The sequence below is a fragment of the Cervus canadensis genome, chromosome 5, assembly GCF_019320065.1.
Source record: "Cervus canadensis isolate Bull #8, Minnesota chromosome 5, ASM1932006v1, whole genome shotgun sequence".
Taxonomy (NCBI): Eukaryota; Metazoa; Chordata; class Mammalia; order Artiodactyla; family Cervidae; genus Cervus; species Cervus canadensis.
The window spans coordinates 82994982-83016674 of record NC_057390.1 but is presented as its reverse complement, the minus strand read 5'-3'; the positions used below and the strand labels follow the sequence as shown (position 1 = coordinate 83016674).

General features: G+C 46.1%; 1 protein-coding gene across 4 annotated transcripts in view; it reads left to right on the top strand.

Annotated features, from left to right (window-relative positions):
• GRHL1 (grainyhead like transcription factor 1) overlaps positions 1–21693 on the top strand; it is a 52560-nt gene that overhangs the window by 11324 nt on the left and 19543 nt on the right. For all 4 annotated transcript variants that reach the window (XM_043469373.1, XM_043469371.1, XM_043469370.1 and 1 more), the window contains exons 6-8: positions 706–862; positions 1584–1695; positions 2688–2782. In XM_043469373.1, coding sequence (XP_043325308.1) covers positions 706–862; positions 1584–1695; positions 2688–2782 — 364 coding nt within the window. The remainder of the gene's footprint in view (positions 1–705; positions 863–1583; positions 1696–2687; positions 2783–21693) is intronic.

Sequence of the window (21693 nt, the reverse complement as noted above, 5' to 3'; positions counted from 1 at the left end):
GATCATATAACAAATAATTCAGGCAACGTGGGCCATACGGCCTCTGTCGAAATTGCCCAGCTCTGCCCAGCTCTGGGCTGTATCACAGAAGTAGTTGTAATACAGAATCAAAGGGCATGGCAACATTCCAGTAAAACTTTATTTATAAAGATAGGGAAAATGTGCCAACCCCCGGCCTGACTGGGTTGTTAAACAGCTTCAGGGGGATATATAGGTGGGGCTAGAAAACAATAGAAAATGTAGAGGACCATGGAGTACCATCCGAGGACATTTAAATTATAGGTAAAAACAACAAAAAAGTGCTACACGGGCCAAGTCAGATTTCGTCAGAGGCCTGCCAGCCTCCTGTTTGCAACCCTTGCTGGGTAAGCACCAGGGTGGCAGCATGTCCTGTGAGATCTTCCAGAGTGCTTGTCACTCATTCGTAGCTTTAGTATCCTCAGCCTCCAAACCCCTAGTTTGTTAACATGGCTTCATAGGTTCTCTAGAGGTGGTCTGTAGTCCCACATCTAGGAGGACCTCTGGGCTGCTTGAGGTGATCTGGGGAAGAGCAGCAAATGCCGGTGGTGACATGACGCTGTCAGTTGGGATGTTTCACCTGCTGTGTGCATGCATCCACACTGCAGCATCTCACGTCTGAGCTCAGACATAGGGAAAGCTTCCGAGGGGGTAGATTAGAGGTCTGTGACTTTTATTGTATTCTAGGAACAACTTTGAATACACCCTGGAAGCCTCCAAATCGCTCCGACAGAAGCCAGGAGACAGCACCATGACGTACCTGAACAAAGGCCAGTTCTACCCCGTCACGCTGAAGGAAGTGAGCGGCAACGAGGGCGTCCACCACCCCATCAGCAAAGTCCGCGTGAGTCCTGCCCTGGGCCAGTTGGAGCTCATTATTTTCAGGTCTGAGGCGGATCTAAATTAAGATCCCCGTGGTTGAGACTCCATGCTCCCACTACAGGGGGATTGGGATCCATCCAGGCTCAGGGAACAGGGATCCTGCATGCCGCACAGGGTGGCCAAAAAATTAAATAAATTTTAAAAATAATGAAATTGCATTTTCATTTCAAAATAATGAAATTTCATTTCAAAAAATTTCAGTTTCAAAATAATGAAATTTTTTTTAATTAAAAAAATTTTTTTTATTTTAAACTTTTTATTTTGTATTAGGGCATAACCAAATAAAAATGTTGTGGTGAAAACAAAACAATGTTGTAGTAGTTTCAGGTGAACAGAGAAGGGACTCAGCCATATATATATGCATGTATCCATTCTTCCCAAAAACCCACTCCCATCCAGGCTGACACATAACACTGAGCAGAATTCCAGTAGGTCTTCGTTGGTTTTCCATTTTAAATATAGCAGTGTGTACATGACCTTCCCAAACTCCATAACTATCCGTCCGCCCTTCCACCCTGGCACCCAGAAGTTTGTTTTCTAAGTCTATGAGTCTCATTCTGTTTTGTAAGTTCATTTGTATCATAAAATTGCCGTCTCAATTCACTGCAAAATCAAAAAACTAGGTTTTCCGAAAGATACTCAGCCCATAGTGTCTTTACCTGGTAACGTTTCCTCTCTCCCAGAGTGTGATCATGGTGGTTTTTGCTGAGGACAAGAGCAGAGAAGACCAGCTGAGGCACTGGAAATATTGGCACTCACGGCAGCACACGGCAAAACAAAGGTGTATTGACATAGGTAAGGAGCCCCGGAGCTCGCTTCCATTCCCAGAGGCGCTCGAGTCCAGACTTTTTTAAATCCAGTTATTTTTGGCAGTGATCAGCTTCCTGCCGAACGCATTTGAATTTTTCTGCCAGCCACTGCTCCCTTCCAAACCCTGTCCTTGGCCTCCTGGAATCGGTGCTCTTAACGTTACTTCCTTCATGAGGACAGGTGCCCCGTGCAGAGGCTTCCCACGTGATGCCGGGGCCCGGAGCTGCGGAGCCTGGCTCACAGAAGAGCGTCTTGCTTTCCAGCCTACAAATTCTTTTTGAGGGATGATGTCTTTAAGACATTCTGAAGTTTTTGGAGATAATTGTAAGGTGGAGGTAAAGAACCAACAAGTAAAAGAAAATACTGCTCTTGTGCAGTAACACATACTGTCTTCGCTAGTGCACGCTGAGCTGCATTGCAAGTCTCTTCTGTCTGTAAATACACCCAGAGATTCATCATCACTCGCGGTACAACAGCAGATCCACGCACGTTGTATTTTGTCAAGTAGCTTAGTGAAAATCCTGTTCTTGATGTGAGCGTGACCTTCATGTGAAACCACTGTCTAGGTCACAGAACAGCTCTTAATCTTTGAGTTACTTCTTTTCTTTGCCTTTGGAAGTGTTCATGTTCTCTTTCAGAAGTATAAAAAGAATCAAGTTCCAGTCTTGATTCTCTGGACTAGTTCTGTGGCCTTGGGACAGTTATTTAAACCTTTTAGACCTAAATGTCCTAATTTTGACAGAATGGGATAAAATTAAATACATCTAAGCTTGCCTCTGTGAAAAAGATTCTGTGATTCTTTTTCTACCTTCTTTGAACTTCTTTCAACCCAACAAAATATTAATTTAAATTATCCAACAATGATTATATGAAAAGCTGAACCTTACAGTGAACTGTATAATCTCACTGTATAATAACTGTATAATCTCACGTTGGAAACTGGAAGTCATGACTTCTCTCTCTCATCGCTCACCCAGCTGACTACAAAGAAAGCTTCAATACCATCAGCAACATTGAGGAGATCGCTTATAATGCCATTTCTTTCACTTGGGACATTAACGATGAAGCAAAGGTAGGTTACCAGCTCCTGGAGGAGTGGGAGGGGCCTGGTGATTTCACAGCTGTTTTTTTTTTTTTTTTGCGCAGTTTTTCTCGTTTTCACTCCTTTGCTATGGAGGAGGGAGACCAGGCGGGGCTAGGAAGGCAGGTCACAGCCGTGGTCCTGAGGGGCTTGGAGCAGGACGGGACTCCAGGAGAATAAACAGTCCCCTCCTTGACTTGTCCCCGCGTCCTGTTCCTTAGCCAGCTGGGTCTCACTTTCTGCCTTTTCGTTAGTGCACATTTTCTGGAAGCACAGCATCTTCCCAGATGTTCTAAAACCATCCCTCTCCCCTTTCTGTTCTTTCTTCCTCCCCAAAATACAGTCTTGGTGGACCCTCCGTGTCCTGGGTAGCGGGGCCCTGGCAGGGCTGGCAGCCACCACCCGGCTTCAGTTTGGACTCCTCAGCCTGGGCATTGCTTCCTCCTTTGTGAAGTGGAGTTAATCCATTTCTGCTCCCTCCTCCAGGCATGTTGTAAGGGTTGTCGGAACAGGGCTATGAAGCTGGGGGAGTTTCTATAGGTTGTCATCAGCAGGTTCTGTCTCATGTTGATGCCTTGTGAAGGCAACTTGGTTAGTTACGGTTCTTCTCTCTTGGGCTTTGACAAGTGAAGAACTGCCTCCAATTCAGATGGTCATTTGGAAGTTTTAGTACCTTTTGTGAAAAACTAAGTATATTTTAAAATGATTCCTGCCCTTCCCACAGTCTTCTTTTCTTTTAGTATAAAATATTAATCATTACTCATTGCAAAAGACCCTGACGTTGGGAAAGATTGAAGGCAGGAGGAGAAGGGGACGACAGAGGATGAGATGGTTGGATGGTATCATGAACTCGATGGACGTGAGTTTGAGCAAGCTTTGGGAGATGGTGACAGACAGGGAAGCCTGATGTGCTGCAGTCCATGGGGTTGCAAAGTGTCGGATGTGACTGAGCATCTGAACTGAACAGTGTTCCGCTATTTCTTTTCATTGCTTTAAAGTTTGGGAGCTCAGGTAACATAGTGGAAACATGAATTTTGGGGCAGTTGTTAACGTAAGATTGATCTTAGTATTTGTGGCAGTAGTAAGAATACTTTTCTCTATCAAGGTCCATCTTCAAAGTTATCCTCACCTTCCTGTTTTTTCTCAACTTCTCTTTTATTTATTCAACAAGACTTTAGCAGTTGCGGAGTAAGACACTACAGTAAGTACTAAATATGATAGAGTTTAATTTTTCCCGCCCTATTGCTTGTAAAAAATCCTCTGACTGGATTCTTGAGACCCGTTTTAAGTTTGTACTACAATTGCTTTCCTTTCTTATTGTCTAAAGTAAAGGTGCGTCTTAAGAGTGCAAGGTATAGTCAGTGGGGTCCCCCAGTCTGTTAGGAAGCTTAAGTTCTTGTAGTTGCCCCAAGGTTTTCCCGCTGACCACCTCCAGCCTATGCAAACGTCTTTAGGCTGCTTATCCCAGAGTTTGGAACAAACACTGCAGAGAAGCTAGTAGAAGGGAAAATGAACTTTCCACTTTATATAGTTATTGCAGTTATTCTGAAATGAGATGCCATAATAGGGCTCGGTGTGCAGGCAGCCTATAGGAAGAGTGGGCCCTGTGCCCCTGCCCACCCACCCCCGGGTGCTTCTGTCGTTGAACCAGGGAAGTCCGTCCTGATCACCACGAAGGACTGTGAGGAAATTGCGGAAGAGCTGATCAAGCACCCCTAAGTCCTGAACTCACTTTTCTGACTTATCTGTGATCTCGGGTTGGTCCCTTGATTCACCGGCTCAGTTTCCCCCCCACCCCATTCCCCTTGGAGAATGAAAACCTCGCGGTGGCCAGCTCGTTGGGGTGTCATCGGGACTCAGCAGGCGCTTGTCGGGGTGCAGGGAGCTCTTGATGGAAAGGCCCCGCGTGTGGGCAGGGCGGCTTGTTTGTTCGGTGTCACTCTTCAGGGTGGGAGTAGTGAAAGCCCAGCTGACGGGTGGGGATAATGGCTGGTTTCATTCTGAAGGCCTTCAGCATGTTTGTATTAAAGAGGAGTATTGTCGGAGGCGTGTCCCTAAGTAGTCTTAATAGCGTTGTTAATTGATGTAGGTAAATTCAGTTTCATTTCCCCTTCCAGACCCCCTCGTGGACTTGATTTTTTTCAGCCTTTGCCAGCTCCTGGATGGTGCTGGTGTCATTTCTTAATGAGGCTGCTGCCTTTTGAAGCGGTATCAGGCATCAGTTTCAAGCGTTTGTTGGAATGAAGTCTGTAGATGTTTTGCTTCCCCTGGCCAAGTTAATATTTTCTGTCTTTACACTTGAAGTAATGGATGCCCCAGGGTAACTAGCGTGAACAGATGGACATGCAGAATTCTGTACAGGTGGCTTTTTTTGAACTTCAGTTTCTGAAATCATCCCACTTTCTTGTTCTGATTTAGGATGCATGTTTGTTGCTTAATTCCAGTTCATTCTCCCCCACAAACATAGGGTTTCTTGGAGACATGTGGCATTCCTTTCTCCCCTGACTTTTTTAAAAAAAGATACCTAACATATACCCTTTTTGCCACGCCAGGAGGAGTAAGACCAGAGTTCTAGCCCAGGGTCAACATGAGCATCTTCTCTGTAGATTCCACTGCTCTTCAGGGATGATTGTTTTTAGGACTCATCCGGTTTAATCTTGAGCACCTTGGCTTAGGTTCTAGTTTGGGGAAAGCCCTGTCTAAGCTAGACTCATCTTCTCCTGTCCCTGTCCAAACTTCGCTTACCAATGTAAGCATGTACTTGCTGTTACCATGGAAATGCAAAGAAATGATGAAATTTATGTTTAAAAAAAGTTTTATTAGACTTCAAAACAGCAGGGGAAAAGGAAGTTGCTTGGAAAAGCAGAAATGTCTTAGAAACGAGCCCCCGTGGCAGCCCTGGTCTCTCCTGTGTCTAGACCCAGTTCGTTCATTTTTCTGTACTCCACACAAAGTTAGGTCTGTTTAGGTAGCCATGCATCTTCTCAAGAGTCAGGAGTACCCAGACAAAGTTTGTCTGGCATTCACACTTCATTGAGAAATGACTTCATCAGATTTCTTCCTTCCTGATTTATGACTGAGATCATATGCTTGAGGTAATTTTGGTAGGGAGAAGAGGTTCCCTGCAAAACATTAAAACAGGGCGCTCTGGTGGAGTTTAGAATTTGTCAGGTAGGAGGGCACTGGTCCCTGGAGGATTAGGAGATTGCTGCAGGGGTCGGGGGGAGATGTAAAGGAATGTGGGAGGAAGATAAACACAGACTTGGGCTCTGTAAAGATTTCATCCAAAGCCAACTGTGCCCCTTGCCCCTAGTTCCAAGAATTCATAACTTTATCCTCCAAATATCAGCCACCTGCTGTGCCCATGGCCCAGTGCTCCATCCTGGCTGAAAACACTGGTGTTGTAGTTCAGGTGTATTGGGGTTAAATGGGCTTTTGTGGCCTGAGATCCTAAATATAGCATCATGTTTCTAAGGAAATGAAACTTCACCAATGAACTTTGGAGACACAGATAACTTATTGGCTGGGGTTATCTGTTCTGCACCAGTTTCCGTGTTTCCAGTCAAGTGAGTCGTTCTGGATAGCCTTCATGTCCTGGAACAAGGTTTAATTTTTTTGCTTGGACTATAGATCTAGGAGTTTATAAGAGCATTGAGATTTGGATAGTGATACGAAGTAAGGGCCTCTCAAAGCCTGAAGATCTAAAATAAATAGAGGGAAAAAGAAGTTAGGGGGAGAGAATTAACTTGTCTAAGTATCAGTTTTAGGCCCGGCACTGTGCTGAGGGGCCTTCCCTGTGTTGGCACCTAGCGGGCATTGCCACCTGCCCAGTACCCAGGAAAAGGCGCTCATTCCTCCAGGTGGGAAGACGTTTGCTCCTTGTCATCCAGGTGAGATCACCCAAGGAGGCAGGCATCTCCACCTTGAAATGGACAGGAAGTGGTCCTGGCAGGGGGAGACATCTAAAAGTGTCAACCCTAATTATTAATAGAGAGGCGTTATGGATTCACTAATACAGATTGCCTTGGTAAGTAGAGCACTTTTGCTACAAGGAAACAGTTTATACTGATTGTTGGATGAGTGGTGTCTGCCTCCAGAGGAGTGGAAATTATAAACCAAAAATCCCCCATATGGAATTAAGTGACACAGGACAGCCAGTTCTGAGGGAGCCTGGCGTCCAGCGGAGCCCCACTGGCAGGAAGGGGTCGTGCTGGTGGGACAGGACATACTTGGGTTATAGTTAACTGGACAGTGTAGGAAGTGGGAAAGAACGCAGGAGACACTGCAAACAGAGCTCAGGGTTGCTTTGATCGTCTATATGTGCTCTGAGCTCCTGGGTATGGAGCATAGCTTTTAAAGATGTGATGAAACTCCAGGGAGGTGGACTATCTCACATGTTTTTTTCCAGAGGTGACTTCTAAAGCCTTACTGCCAGGTGGGTTGGGGTGCAGCTGCCGATCACACAATTTCATCTTCTAAACGCTAACAGTGAAGAGTTTGCCATCAGACACACACCTCAGCTCCTGCTGGAGTGAGCACCATCAGAGGAGGAGTAGGTGTGGAGTCCGGGTTTCTTTCCTGGATTTTGCCTTCATGGCTGAAAACCACCCGAAGACTCGGAAGAGTCCGTCCTGTGGGCCATGCTTCCTGATGTCTTCATCGGACCCGCAGGAGGAGGCGCTCGGGGTCGGGTGGGAGGAGGGCTCTCACGGGCAGATGGAGCTGCGCCTTCCTCTCCTCGTGGCAGGATCTCATCTCTGGGAGAGGGGTGGTCAGAGCCTGTTTCAACATGCCATTCGTCTCCTCCTGGTTCAGTTCCCTTGCCCGGTTCACCTTCAGGGCAGGGCCGGGGCCCGCAGATAAGAGACAGGACCAGATCGGAGCATCCTTTCCCTCGTGGGAGAGCGCTGTGTGCTTTGAATTCTAATGGGCCAGCTCTCAGGAGAAACGCCAAGGCGTTCTGCTGGGTTGTCCTTCTGAGCTAAATGTATTCTATGTCACCAAGAGGCTCGTGTTATGAAGTAAAGAGGACTGGAGTGGAGCACAGAGCCCCCCAGGAGCACCGAGAGCCTGGGTTGGGCTGGAGCACGGAGGTCTTTCCCTTTGTGCCCTGTCTCAGCAGAGGGCTACGGCATTCCTGCCGCGGGATGACAGAGGGGTGGACCCGTGCTGGTGACTTGAACTTAAGGCTTTCTGTGTGTGCTTGTGGGATGCAGGTTTATGAGTGTAATAACAGTTTGTTGTTTCATCTAAGCATAATATTTGGAATTCATCATGAGAGTAGTCTTTAGTTTGTTTGGACTGAGCCTACTGCTTGCATTTAGAGAGATTCCATCCTGGTGAGGCACCCAGCAAGCGCTCCAGTAAAAGAAGGTGTTGCCACCCCTGGTTGCATTAAGCATGGGGCAGGTTTGGTTTGTTTCTCAACTTGAAATTTCCAGTGTGAATGGGCGGGAGGCGGGAGAGGTGAGTCAGATGTCTTACTTGCGATTGCAATTAAGTGTAGGCAGGAGATTTCAAACAAGTGTATCTTCCCTGGCCTAAATACTGGAGGAAGCCAGGAAGCATTGTTACTTTTTAAATGAAGGTACCGAGACTTTCGGAGTCTAGCCAGATGCGGCTGGACTCTCCGAGCATCCTGTCTTTAGACCCTAGAGGAACCAAGGGAGCCTGGGGGCTTCTGAGCTGACCCTCTTTCTACTCCGTGCAGTTGGAAAGTACTGGTTTATTAAAGTGAAAGATAAAAAATGTTGGTCCCAGAAAGTCACTCTCCTCTACAGGGAATGAATAGTCTTTGAGCTGTGGTTTGATCAGAACTGAAAGTGATGAGAAATTTTCCCGAAATGGAAATGTGTGGGGAATGCCTTTCACTAGCTGATACGGGATGAATTCTTGACTTTGCAGTTGGAAAGCTGACTCTGAAGAGACCGCCCTGGGTCTGACTATGAGGGAGGTTTCTCTTTTTAGAGCGAGGGTTGTTGGACCTGGGCTGGAAGCGTTTCACGTGTTATCCTAGTGTCTGGGCAGGAGGTCAGCCCCATGGTGAGACCAAATGCGCCGATTCCCAGTGGGCCTTCCGAACCTGCAGGTAACAAAAGCACACGTTCATCGCCACACACGCCTGCGGGTGAGGGCCAGGCCGTGATGGTTTTGGTTGGACGAGGGAGACACTTGGCAGCTGAAGAAAGCCTCGGTTTGGTAGTGAAACCTGCCTCTTGTGAAACGGGTTTGAGGCACCGTGTCAGCCGCTATGAAAAAGTGCTGTCACTTGAACTTGTTTTTCCGTCTCTCTGGAGCGAGGCGGGTCAGAGTTTCCCCCTCCCTCCGCCCTGCCGCGGTCACGATCTGTGAACTTGTCTCTCGAGCTTTCTTCTCTGACACTTTATCACCTTAACCCGCCTGCTCCTGGGTCCTTCCTGGAAATTCCATCTCAAGTGGTATTCTGAGTCTGTCACTTCAGCCAGAGAGGATTGACTCTGCCCGGACATTATTAGTCGTAACTGAATTTACCTGGAATAGAGATTTGGGGGCAGTGTAGGACATGGGAGTTAAAGTTTTCTTTTTTTCTTTTTTATAAGGCAGGTCTTCTTCATGCGAGACTCCAGATCTGCTAGTAAATATAAGTGGACTCTATGTTAATTACCCAGTTAGGCCCTTTTTCTTTAGCTTTTTAAAGAAAAGTTCCAGTGTCTAATTCTAGATTTTGACTGGAAGTCAGCTTGCTGGCCAAGCCTGCCCTTGTGGCCATCTGCTTCCGGTCCTGAGCTCTGTACTAGAGATGCTGGCTTGTAGTCCGTGATTGCCTTGCTTCGCACCTACATCCAGATCTTCGCATTTCAAACAATCATTCTGTTTATTTGGGACAACAGGTGCCCAGCCTCTGTTTCTGCCAAGTGTCCTTAGGTTCACCAGCCCCTGCTTGTAGGACGTGACAGAGGGAAGACGGCCTGCCGGCGCCTCCAGGGAGCTTCTCTCTCTCTCCTTCTCTTTCTTTGTCTTTGGAACTTTTCCCAGCTCTCTGCAATCTGTTGCAGAGACCAAAGCTGACATGTGGGCGGCGTGGGAAGGCAGCGCTGTGGCTGCAGTCGGGGCGATGACTAGACCCTTGTGTTGTCTTTGGGGAGACGCCCCACGTTGCTGGCAGAAGATTGCAAGTCAGTGCTTTGCTCTCCCCACACCCCTCCCCTCACGGCCCAGCCTTCCTGTTCTTTCTCTCCTCTCCTGATGGCCGTCTGATCGTCTGAGAAAGAACACACACACACACTGGTCGCATGTTTGCAGGCTCCTGTTTCATGCTGATGTTAATTCTGTAGTGGGACTTTTTACTCCCCACGTGTCATCAGCATAGTGGGGAGGTGTGACTTTCCTGGGATTAGCTGATGAATCAGTGGTGGAGCGGGACTCTGCATCTCGGGCTGTGACTCAGCCTCTGAGACCTTCTGGGGTGTAATTAATTAATTAGGCCTGTGCATCGGGAGTAAGCAGGGGAGCAACTAGGCTCCTGCAGAACTAAGATAATCAGAGTTTGTTGGGTTTGGGTTTCCCACCGGCTCCCCCACCCAGTTGTGGGAGAGGGAATGTTGAAGATTAAGTGTCTGCTGTAGAATACTCAATAGATGTTCCTGTCTGATTAGACTTGGACTTTGATTCCTTCCTTTAAACCGTTTCCTACTCCATTGGTTTCAGCTGGCGTAACTTCCCTATACACATATTGGAAAACTGGGGATTTTGTTATCTTGAAGTAGTGCTGTTAGATTTGGGGTGAGAATAAACCTATGTTGTTGATCTCACGTTGTAATTTAATTTGTCAGGAGGTTTCTAACTAAGAAAAGCGACGTAGAAATATTTTCAGGTGATTTTTTTTTGACTGATATGGAAATGTGTTAAATGAAAGCTTGTTCTAGGATTCCTGCTTTCAACTTAGCAGATCAGTTACATCCCAGGAATGAGATTATGAATATGATCTCTTTGACTAAGTTGAATTTAATACTAGAATGAGTTGAATTTAATACTAGAATGAGTTAAAGCAGTAATGACTCCTAGAGGCAGCTGGGACAATACCCACAAGGGCTGCCACTGCCTAGCGGGGCCGAGGCATCAGCTAAGTCTCATGAGTTAACAGGAAGTCACATGGAAATTGGGCATAGAAGCCCTGTTTGATTTGGAATATAGGAACCTTTGATTTCATGCCACCTGATCAAAAAAGAACCTTCTGCTCGCAGCCCCTTGAGGGTCACTCTTTCCCCTGTTTTTCTGCTGCAACACACAGTTTTCTATTAGGAACTTCTTCAGGCTTTCTGTGTTCCCTGTGTCCTTGTGATTTCAAGAGCACAGATTTGTGCAGGAGGCGTAGGTCTTGGCTCTGGCTTTGTCATCTGTGTCCCGTGTGTCTTTTACTGCCTGACTCTTCAGAGCCTGAGCCACAACTGGATGCTGTGTCTCTCTTGAGTTAAGGTGTTGAGTAGCCAGATTCTGAGCCAGGTGATGCTCATGTTCAAGGTAAATATTTCTGGGGAGCGCAACAAGGAGAAGTGCATTCTTGGGATATAAGACATTTTTTGGTTATCAGCTTTCTGAAGCATCTTCCATAGTTAAATCAGCCCATTTTTCTCTTTTTCTTTTCCTTCTTCTATTAGATCTCTTCTCTTTTCTTGCGTGTATTTATCAGGCAGTTAGACCTCCATTGCACTGTCTGAATGAGCACTTAATTCACAGTGACCCACATGGAATTCTGATCAGGCATGCTCTCAGCCCAGCAGGCTGATGCTTTTCCAAAATTCTTACTGTGTACAGTCTTAACTTCAAAGATGAAAGCACCATTCTCCCTTGACAAATTGTTTATGTTATTATCAATCCCTTTAACTCATTTCTAACAGCCTTCTAGGAAATTCTACGCAAGGTAGTTAATCTGTTGCTACTGTGTGGACGGTGTGGTCCATTCATTCAGCAAATTATTCCTTGTGCTTTTCTCTCTAGGATCACTCTGAGGGAGGGGAAAACAGTGTAAGCAGAAAGCCTGTCCTCAAAAGAGGGGACACTCTCTATGTGATGTACAGGTCATAAATGAGGTTTAAAAAATGCTCCCAAGGTTTCCAGGTTAAGGGGGTCCCTTCAGCTAAGGGAGGCGAAGGCTTTATGAAAGAGACAGCACCGGGCACTGTGCTTTGAGAGATGGTGGCTGCGGAGTGTTTGTGCAAAGGCCATCTGATGGGACCTTTCTTCTCCCTTATTCCTGCCCCCAGAGTAGCTCCTGTTAATTTCAGAGGCACCTGCAACGGCTCAGTCTGCAGAGGTGCTCTGATGTATTATAGCACGGGAAGCAGCCCCAGGACTTAGCTGCTGCGATGCTCGAATCTTGTAAGAAAGTCGTAGACGTTACCACCCTGTCAGTATGACACGAAGCTCCGTGTGAGGGGATCACATGCCTAATTATCACACCCCACTGTTAGGTACCTGCAGTTGCTATAAAGGAAAGATGTCACTGTACATAATACTTTAAAGTGTAAAAGCAAATCAGTACAGTAGACAGTCACCTCACAGCTCACTTTGTGGGTTTACCCCTGCCCTAGAACTTAACCATATCTGTCCCTCTCTGTGTATGATTAAGCCTCGAAATTCCATGATCTTTTTCCAGATTGAGGGGTATATGTAGTCATTCATTTTATGGTTATCTAATATCCAGTGTGTATGAAAGACCGCTTGATGTCCTGGATTCAAAAGATGACCTCAGTGTTCACCTGTGCTTGGAAAAAAGATGTGAATGTGAATAACCTGTGAACTTGGGCAACAAGTTACCTAACCTTGCAAAGTCTCATCTGTGCACTGGGGGCAGAAGAGAGCCAGTTTCAGAGGTTGTTTTGAGGGCCAGAGTGAGCTACATTGTCAGAGTACAGCAAATGTAACTCACATATCATAGCAGCATGTAGTTTTGTTTGGCTGGACTTTAGGAATCTGGGGGTCATCCATTCAGTGAATGCTTTTTTTTCTTATTGGCCAGGCACTGCCAGGATGCTTTGGGAGTGTAAAGCTGAGTAGAACATGGCCCAGTTCTCAGGAAATTCAGAATTTAGTGGAGAAGGTTGCTACTCTAGCATGTGCAGTCATAGAAGTAAACCCAAAAGAGTAGAACTTACAAAGATGAGAGAAGGTTCCCTTAGGCGACGCTTGAGTGAGTCCTAAAGATCAGTTAGGAATGAGCCAAGTGTTCAGAGCCCAGAATGAGCCTGTGACTGTGATGTGAGTGAGTGCAGAGCTCAAATCAGAACCTGACACCCAAGGCGAGTGAGGGGTGGGGTGAGGCGGTGAGTCCAGACCCTGAAGGCCCTGTCCTGCCCGAGTGAGGACCTTGGAGTCACCCTTTAAGCAAGCTGTCTCAAACCCTTGGGGGCTATGGACTGAGGAGATCAGGGTTGGAGTTTCTTTGCATTTTTAATTCAGTGATAAGACTTTTTAAATTCACAGGTATACTCTGGTGGCCAGTTGCTGCCAGGAGGTTTCATCGCTAGTGTTTGTGCTTAGATGTTAAGTTAGAGCCAGACACAGGCCAGGTGAGTCCCTGGGGGCACTGTGTGGTCAAACATTATGCATTCAGCTGTTTGAATAGAGTAGTTATTTCTCAGACTAGGATTGGATATGTTCTTAGGGGGCAAGGAACTTTTTTTTCTCTATCAGAAAGGATGTATGTATTATTCATGTTTGAGAAACATGCTGTAGGTGGTAGGAAACACAGCTGGACAGGGGGGTTGCATCACAGGCAGCTTTTGACTGCTGAGGAATTTAGTCTATCACATAGGCAGAGGTGAGTGATTGAATGCCATTGAGTAAGAATAAATGATTAAGGTTCTGTAGTGATCCTGGTGTTCGGTGGTTGCCTAATGTCAGGGAAGCAGGCTGTCTCTTCATTTCCTGATTTGTGTCCATTTTATTGTTTAGACAGTCCTCTCCTAGGGATTGGAAGAAAGGTGGGTTAATTTATGTAAATTTATATTAGCTTTTTTTTTTTTTGGTTGTGTGTAGACAAAAACACAGGGCAGGGCACTGTTACATGTATTTAAAGTTTTGTTAGGATTTGAAACTTGTTAAAATTTGGAGCTAATAGGTGGATTTTGTATCTAGTGGATTTTGTATCTACCTATGTTTTTTCTGTCTCTTATTAACAGTTTTTAATTCAGCACCAGTTAGGAGAAATGCAAAAAATATACTAAACACTGGGAAAAAAATTGTTTTTAATGGATCACACATAATCCCTGCCATCAAGGGGCTTACAGCAGCGGTCCCTGGGCCCTTTGGCAGCAGGGGCCAGTTCCGAGGGTTTTCCACGGATAGGGTGATTCAGGCACATGACACTTACTATGCATGTTCTCTCTATTGTGATTACATCAGCTCCATCTCAGATCGTCGAGCAGTAGGGGACCATTGGCTTATAGCGCTCACAGGGTGACAGAGTGACAAGGGATTCGGTAAAGGTGGCCTGTTTGGTGCTCTTGTCCCTTCCTTTCCATGACCTCAGTGATGGGTGCAGAGGCCCTTGGCCTGAAAAAGGCCCCAGGGGTCCAGGGAGGCTACTTAACTACCATGTGATAGATACTAAAATGGAGCTGCGATTCTCTGGGGGCAGCTGGGGAAACGCATCTCAGAGAAGCCCTTTCAGTTGTTACTAGGTCTTTAGTCATAAGAGAGATGTCAGTAGAGAATGAAATAAAGGTTATCATAAATTGAGTGAGTGAAAGTCGTTCAATCGTGTCCGACTCTTTGCAACCCCATGGACTATACAGTCCATGGAATTCTCCAGGCCAGAATACTGGAGTGGGTAGCCTTTCCCTTCTCCAGGGGCTCTTCCCAGCCCAGGGATCGAACCTAGGTCTCCTGCATTGCAGGTGGATTCTTTACCAGCTGAGCCACAAAAATAAGACCCCCCGCCCCCCTGCCAAAGTGTGCATAAAAAGTCCTGTGAAGGAGGTGCGGAGCTAGAATAGTGTGGAGCTGGCATACTGGAGGCCTTGAGAACTCAGGTCCGTTCCTTCAAGCTTTTTCTCTAAGCTCTTAGTTGTCCCCGTCACCGAGGTGACGTCACGTGGCTCACCTCTCACCTCTCACTTATGAGCGTTGCTTTGATACTTTATCATAATGTAAAAATTGGAGCCCTTAAAATGAAAAGTTTATTCCTTAAAAAAAAAGTTTAATTAAGAAAACTTGATCCAAGCTGTCATAAGGGTGGTTCAGAATGTTCTCACTGAATCTAAAGGTTCACATGTTGAAATTTTTCTTTCCTCTCATTAAGAAAACCATACTATGAAAGTCAGAGGAAATGATCTTCACCAGCGTAGCAGCAATGTCATTGTCATACGATAGTGGGTAAAATTTCACCTAAATCAGTGGGGAAAAAATTGAAACTATATTATCTGGCTCTCAGTTTCTTTCCTTGTATGTGAAGAGTAATATGGAGTGAGTATGAAGTTAGTCTCATCACTCAGCTTTTGACTAAACTGCTTATAATTTTTGTAACTTTCGCCTTATGAATTCTAATTACTTTGTTAGTGCTTTCTTTCTGTGAATTAGGTAGATGAACAATATTTCTAGAACTTCTCCCTACAAATGAAATTCACTTGTTTCAGCTCACACATCTGACTACTCCCTTTAGACTAGAGAGTCAGTAAGTTTTCTGGAATTATGTCTCACTTGGTGGTATAGATGATGAAGCTCCCGAAGAGCAGGCGAGTTGGGAGTTTATAAAATCTGTTCTCAGCCGCACTCTCTCCACCTACTGGAACGTGTAGTGCTGACTGCAGCTGTCTTCTGAGCACACTGGTTCCCTCTTCCTCCCTCCTCTCTTTCTTTCATCTGAGGGCTGGCTGTGGGCACGGCAGCTGGCTGGTGAGCTCTATTGTGTGGCTGCCATAGCGCTTCCTGGGAAAATCATCGTAAACTAGCTCAGGGTCTGATTGCTTGTTGGTTCTGTGCTTGTCAACATTTGGAACGAAAAAAAACCTATGCAAGTTACTTCTTCGATGATGCAATTCTTTTTTTTTTTTTTGATGATGCAATTCTTTATTCTCTTGTTTTCATTTTCCAACTGCGTTTTGAGGACAAGATTAAATCTTTTGAAAAATTCTAAGTACATGAAAACAAAATTAGATTGTTTGAGAAGTTCTAAATTCATGAATTCTCAGCCTCTAATGAGGAACTGTCTTAGAAAAATGGGCTGGACATTGAAAGAGGAATCTTGCCAAGCATCTTCCACCTAATTTAGCAGGGGTGTGTGTGTGTGTGTGTGTGTGTGTGTGTGTGTGTGTGGTTAGGTTTTTTTCTTCTTTTTCTCTAGTGATTTTGGATGGGGACATTGATTGTTCATCTTTTAAGATTTATGTTCCAATTATTTGAATAAAATCTAACTTTTCCTCTAAATCAGTGGTAAGGAAATATGAAAATAGAGAAAGGGTCATTGTTTGAGTTCTTAAAGATCTTTACATCATTCTGAAGAAGGGAGGTTGTGTATCATTCAGCCTACTCTCAGATTTTAGATTTAAGACTTTTTAAAGTGTGTGTATCTGTGTGTATCTGTGTGCATGCACACATACTTGTGTTTTATAGAGGAGGGATTGGATGTGTAATAGATCATCTTTCTATCTCTTTCCCACCTTCTTTAGCAGATATTGGTGTTTTCCTGTAATCTCATTATAGAAAGTGTTTCTCTACACAGTGAGAATGGTCTGAACAGTCTGTCTTATCCAGACGTGGGTAACTTGGCCTGTTGTCCAAGGTCAAATTAAGGCCAAACCGCCAGGTAGAACCGGCCCCTGGGGTTGACGCGGGTGAGGAACAGAACGCACCGTCTCGTTGCTGCCCCAGGACCCAGGGCAGAGCTCTGTCTTGTCTCGTACATTTGCCATCTCCCTGTCGTGGGTGCCACTGATGAAAGAGTGTCACCTTCCTAAGTAAAGGTTCCCTGACACCGTGCTTCTCCCTCAGGATTTGGTGGAGTCCCCTCGGCGAGCCTGGGCTGCGTTGATAGAGGGGGTGGGTCCCCGGGAGAGGTCACACTGGCGAGACGTCCCTAGCGCCTGTCTTCTCAGGAGGCCACTTGTGTGGAAAGTGGAAATGCTGAGTCACAAAAGGGCCTGACATTTCCTCACTGTTTCCCACATTGTGGTGAGGTGAAGGTCAGTTACGTCCCAGCGGCTTGGAGACTGCCCCTCAGGCCCTGGCCATCCAGCAGCCTGTTCACATGAGTAGTTTTTTCAAGATACCACCGCCCTCCTCTGCTCACATGTTGTTTGTGGCGGCGGCTTTAGCACCATCACTGCAGAGCTGCATGGTTGCATTTGGCCCAAAGGCAAAAACTCTTATCAGACCCTTCAGCAGAAAAAGTTAGCCCACTCCTGGTTTAGATGAATACTTGAGAACGCCTTCATGTATCTTGGTTGTGTTTATTCACTCCTCTCTCTACATTTTCCTTCTCTTGTTAAAAACCTGCATGCTGAGCGTGTGCTCTATCCCAGCCCCAGGAACAGAAAGGCTGGTCTCTGTCCTCCTTGGGGACTACACCAGCAGTCAGCCTGACACCCCCATCCAGACACACAACCCATCCCCACACGTCAGCCCCTGTGAAAACCAAACATCACACATAAACATAAGAAGTACAGTCTGACAGACACTCTTCTCTGATCTATTTATCTTCTAAACTAGGAATTCTTGAGGATTTGCATGACCTTGTTGAATAGTAAGGTTGAGCAGATGCTTTAATCTTTATCTTTCTATTGATTAAATGAATATTATTATTTGATAGGACTGTATCTCTGTAAAAAAATTTTTTTTATATATAAAAATGCCTAATGGGATACATATAAACACATGTAAGCACATCTGAACTTCTTAAAGAAAGGAAATCATACATTGGAACTTGTTTTACTAACCTCAGAGTTTTGGAGCCTAAGGAGCTCTTTTAGGGCTCAAAGTGTGTAAGTTTGTAAACAGTTAATTACTTGACAGCAGTGGTTTTGTCTTGGCCAATCACAAGAATGACCAGAGAGGACCTGAAACCGTCCTCAAGCCCAAAACCCACCCCGGGCCGGTGGGAGCAGGAACAACAGGGGCGGCCCCACGGTCTCCGGTACAGGCTGATGGCCTGGACTTCCAGGCGAGTCAGGGTGTCCAGCGCTCATATTTCAGGCAGGCTGATGTTCTGGCCACACTTTGAGAAACAGTGTTGTACAAGATTCTTAATTTTATACAAGTAGTTAGTATGATTGCTTGAAGTGGCAACCTTACATGGTACTCTTTTAAGAGTATGGTATGTAAAAGTTGATTGATCAACATGTTACACAAAATTGTTGTTACTAGACTCACAGAGTAGGAATGTAGGGTTCATCGTCTTTCAGTGTAAATACCAACCTGGCACTGCAGTGAAGAGTCAGCTAGGGGTGGTCTCAACAACCCTGTGCTTGACCAGTGGACCCTGGCCCATGTCACAGCACAGTTAGTGACGGAGCTGGAACCAACACTGGATGCTTTGATTTTCAGACCAGAGCCTTTCCTGTTGACCACGTTACCGCCTGCTAGGACGTACATACTGCATCTTGCCCCCTTGTCAGCCTTGGGTTGAGGCTTAGACACAGCATGCATGCCCCTCTGAGGGCCGGCTGTCCCCGTGACTGTCCGGCGTGTTCCCATGCCGCCCTCGTCTTTCTCCTGCGGGCCTTCAGCCCACTGACTCTGAACTTTGTGTTCTTGGATCAGACACTGCACATGCTGTTCACCTTTTACCAGTATGTCTGCATATCTGTCGAGACAAGGTAGCATTTTTTAATGCTGAGTTAGGGATGCTGTCCACTCTCTCTGATTCCATGTAGAAAACTGCCAGGTTTGGAAAGAGTCGGTGATAAAAGATAGAAGAACATACACAAGAAAGTGATCGCAAGTGGTCATGAACGGCAGGGAGAGTGGTGTCTCTCTGAAGCCTCCGTGTTTATACTGACCCTGGGATTTGGCGCCTGCTTACTTCTGCTCTGAATAGAAACTTGATGCTGGGAAGCCAGGGGAGGTTAGGTTTTAGGCTGGATTACCGTGAAATCCTCTTTTAAAGGGAATATCACTTTGGGGCAAAGACTTCCTGGAATTGTGGAGGGTAAAGTGTAGTTTTCCCAGGCAGCTGTTTCTGAGTTAGGAATTGAGCCTTGCAGCCTAGAGTGATAGAGAAAAGCTTAGATTTTCTACCGAGTTGTAAAATAAAAAATGTGACTGTTTGGTTACTGTATGTGTTCTGTTGTTTGAATGAACTGTTGTCTTTCTGTCTGCGATTCTATTTGTCCTTGTTTCATCTATTCCATAGACTAACTTTTCAAGTTGGACTTACAGGTTGCATGTGAAATGTTTTCTTAAAAAAACATATATGAAAAGATATGAAGTCAAAGCCTTGAGTTTCTGTAGATCTGAAATTCACATGTGCTACTTTTGCCTGTGTATCTAGATGTATGTATTTAAGAAATTAGAGCAATTTGCTCATATACTGAAAATTAGGTAAACAGAAAGAAAAATACGATAGGCAGGATAAGGCAGTACTAGATCAGAAACCGTGCCAAGAGTTAAGAAAGGTGCCAGCAGCTCATGGAGCTCTCCTCGACGTTCTGTGGCAGACTGGGTGGGAAGGGGCTTGGGGGAGGATGGACACGTGTGTATGTGTGGCTGAGTCCCTTCACTGTCACCTGAAACTGTCACAGCATTGTTAATCAGCTAGACCCCAACACAAAGTAGAAAGTTTTTATTTAAAAAGGTGCCAAATGGAGAAAATGGACCTAGCCTACTGAGTATTTACTATCTAGTTTGGGGCTTCCCTGATAGCTCAGTTGGTCAAGAATCCGCCTCCAGTGTGGGACACCCCAGTTTGATTCCTGGGTTGGGAAGATCCCCTGGAGAAGGGAAAGGCTACCCACTCCAGTATTCTGGCCTGGAGAATTCCGTGGACAGCCCTTGTGGTCGCAAAGAGTTGGACACGACTGAGCGACTTTCACTTTCACTTGGGACACAAAACATACATATCTAAAAATGGCAGACCGTTCCAGGTCGTAAAGAAAATCCAGGGGATCGTCTAGGATAAATAGCTGGTTTGGATGCATATGGAATCTAGAAAGATGGTACTGATGGAACTATTTGCAGGGCAGCCGTGGAGACGCAGGCACAGAGAAGAGACTGGTGGACACAATAGGGGAAGGAGAGAGTGAGATGAATTGAGAACACAGCGTGCAAACATACACGTTACCATATGTAAAAGAGACAGCAAGTGAGAGTGTGCTGGGTGACCCAGGGAGCTTGACCCAGTGCTCTCTGACAACCAAGAGTGGGGGATGGGAGGGGGGTTCGGGAGGGAGGGGACATATGTGTACCTGTGGCTGATTCATGTTGATGTGTGGCAGAGGCCAGCACAATATTGTAGAGCAGTGGTCCTCCTTAAAAAAAAACAAAAAAAAACTTACACACTTAAAAAAAAACTGCAATACACCATCACAAGTGGGCCGGTGGGGGGAATTGCCTTAATGGATATTATCGAGGTAACTGGCTAAAATGGAATATTACTTGTATAATCGTCTTGTGTCAATTTAGAAGTTTCCTGAATTTGGGGTGAGGGGGGAAGCTGCTTTGGGAAAGAGAAGCCGTAGGGAATAGAGGCAGAAAGACCTGGAAATGACTCCCAGCCCTTTGCTCTCTATGCGGGGGACAGTTTAAAGGTCTGTCCAGGCCTCACCTGTAAGCGGAGGACAGCAGTCCCTCCAGGTAGTGGTGGGGACACGAGACCCTGTGCGTGAGGCTTGCTTACACGCCCGTGTGTAAAGCTCCGTGCTGCGGGATCTGTGTCACAGTGCGGGCCGAATGCAGACACTCCAGGAGCGGGGCCTGGGGTTGGACTTTCAGATGCAGAGCAGCAGAGAGGAGCCGTGGGGGGCCTGGACGGGTCAGCGGGAGGACGAGGGGCCAGCATGGAGCTGGGGCAGGGCCACGCCGCCGGCGCATCCTTGGTGCGGGCAGTGGGCGAGGCCGAGCGGAGGGGTGAGGGGAGTGACGACCGCTCCACCTGTTTACATGGACAAGTCCTCAGTCTTTTCAGGGTGTCTTGGTCTCTTCTACTTGTAAGCAGTACGTGGACGAGAGCAGGCGTAGACACCCTGCTTCGGTGTCCTGCATACCTTCTGGAGAGCGCTGTTTGTCCTCGTGACTGTCTTTTCTCCTTGCACTCTGTCCACACTCCCTACTCTCTTATTACCGTCTTATAGGTTTTCCCTGTCTTGTGACTTAAACTTCTCTCTTTCTGGGTCTTGCTTTAGCCAGAAGCAGCCTGCACCAGTGTAGTAGTTAGGGCTGGGTTTAGTTGTTAGGGCTGCTAGGTTGTCACCTCATGGACCGGCCGGAATCTAGAATAAGGGTGTGGGGCCTTCGAAATGTGCCAGGCTGTTTTAAAAACTGTAGTTCCAGTAATACCCACCATGTGGTGCTTATGCATCAGAAATAAATTCTAAAACAAAAGCATTGACTGGGAGCTCAAACACCTGTGGACCGGCTATGGGGGGGTTAAAATCCAGACTCACAGACATTGGGGGTGGGGGGGGCCTGAGCATGTTCATGCTTGTGTACAGGGTAGACCTGAGTCTCTCTGAGTAACATCCTTCAGTGCCACTTCAATCATGTGACTCACTGATTTCATAAACTCCAGGATGTTGGAACATAGGTTTTACAGGTTATCCTAGGAGACAGTATAGACACAAATGCAGGCAGATCCCCAAAGAGTTTGCAACAGGCTCTCAAAAAGCTGCAAAGAGCACCTGTGCCCCTTGGAACATTTAAAGATGACGTCAAGAAGGACAACCGGCCTCATCCACCTTCCGATTATTAAATAAGTGTTCTGGGAGGAGAAT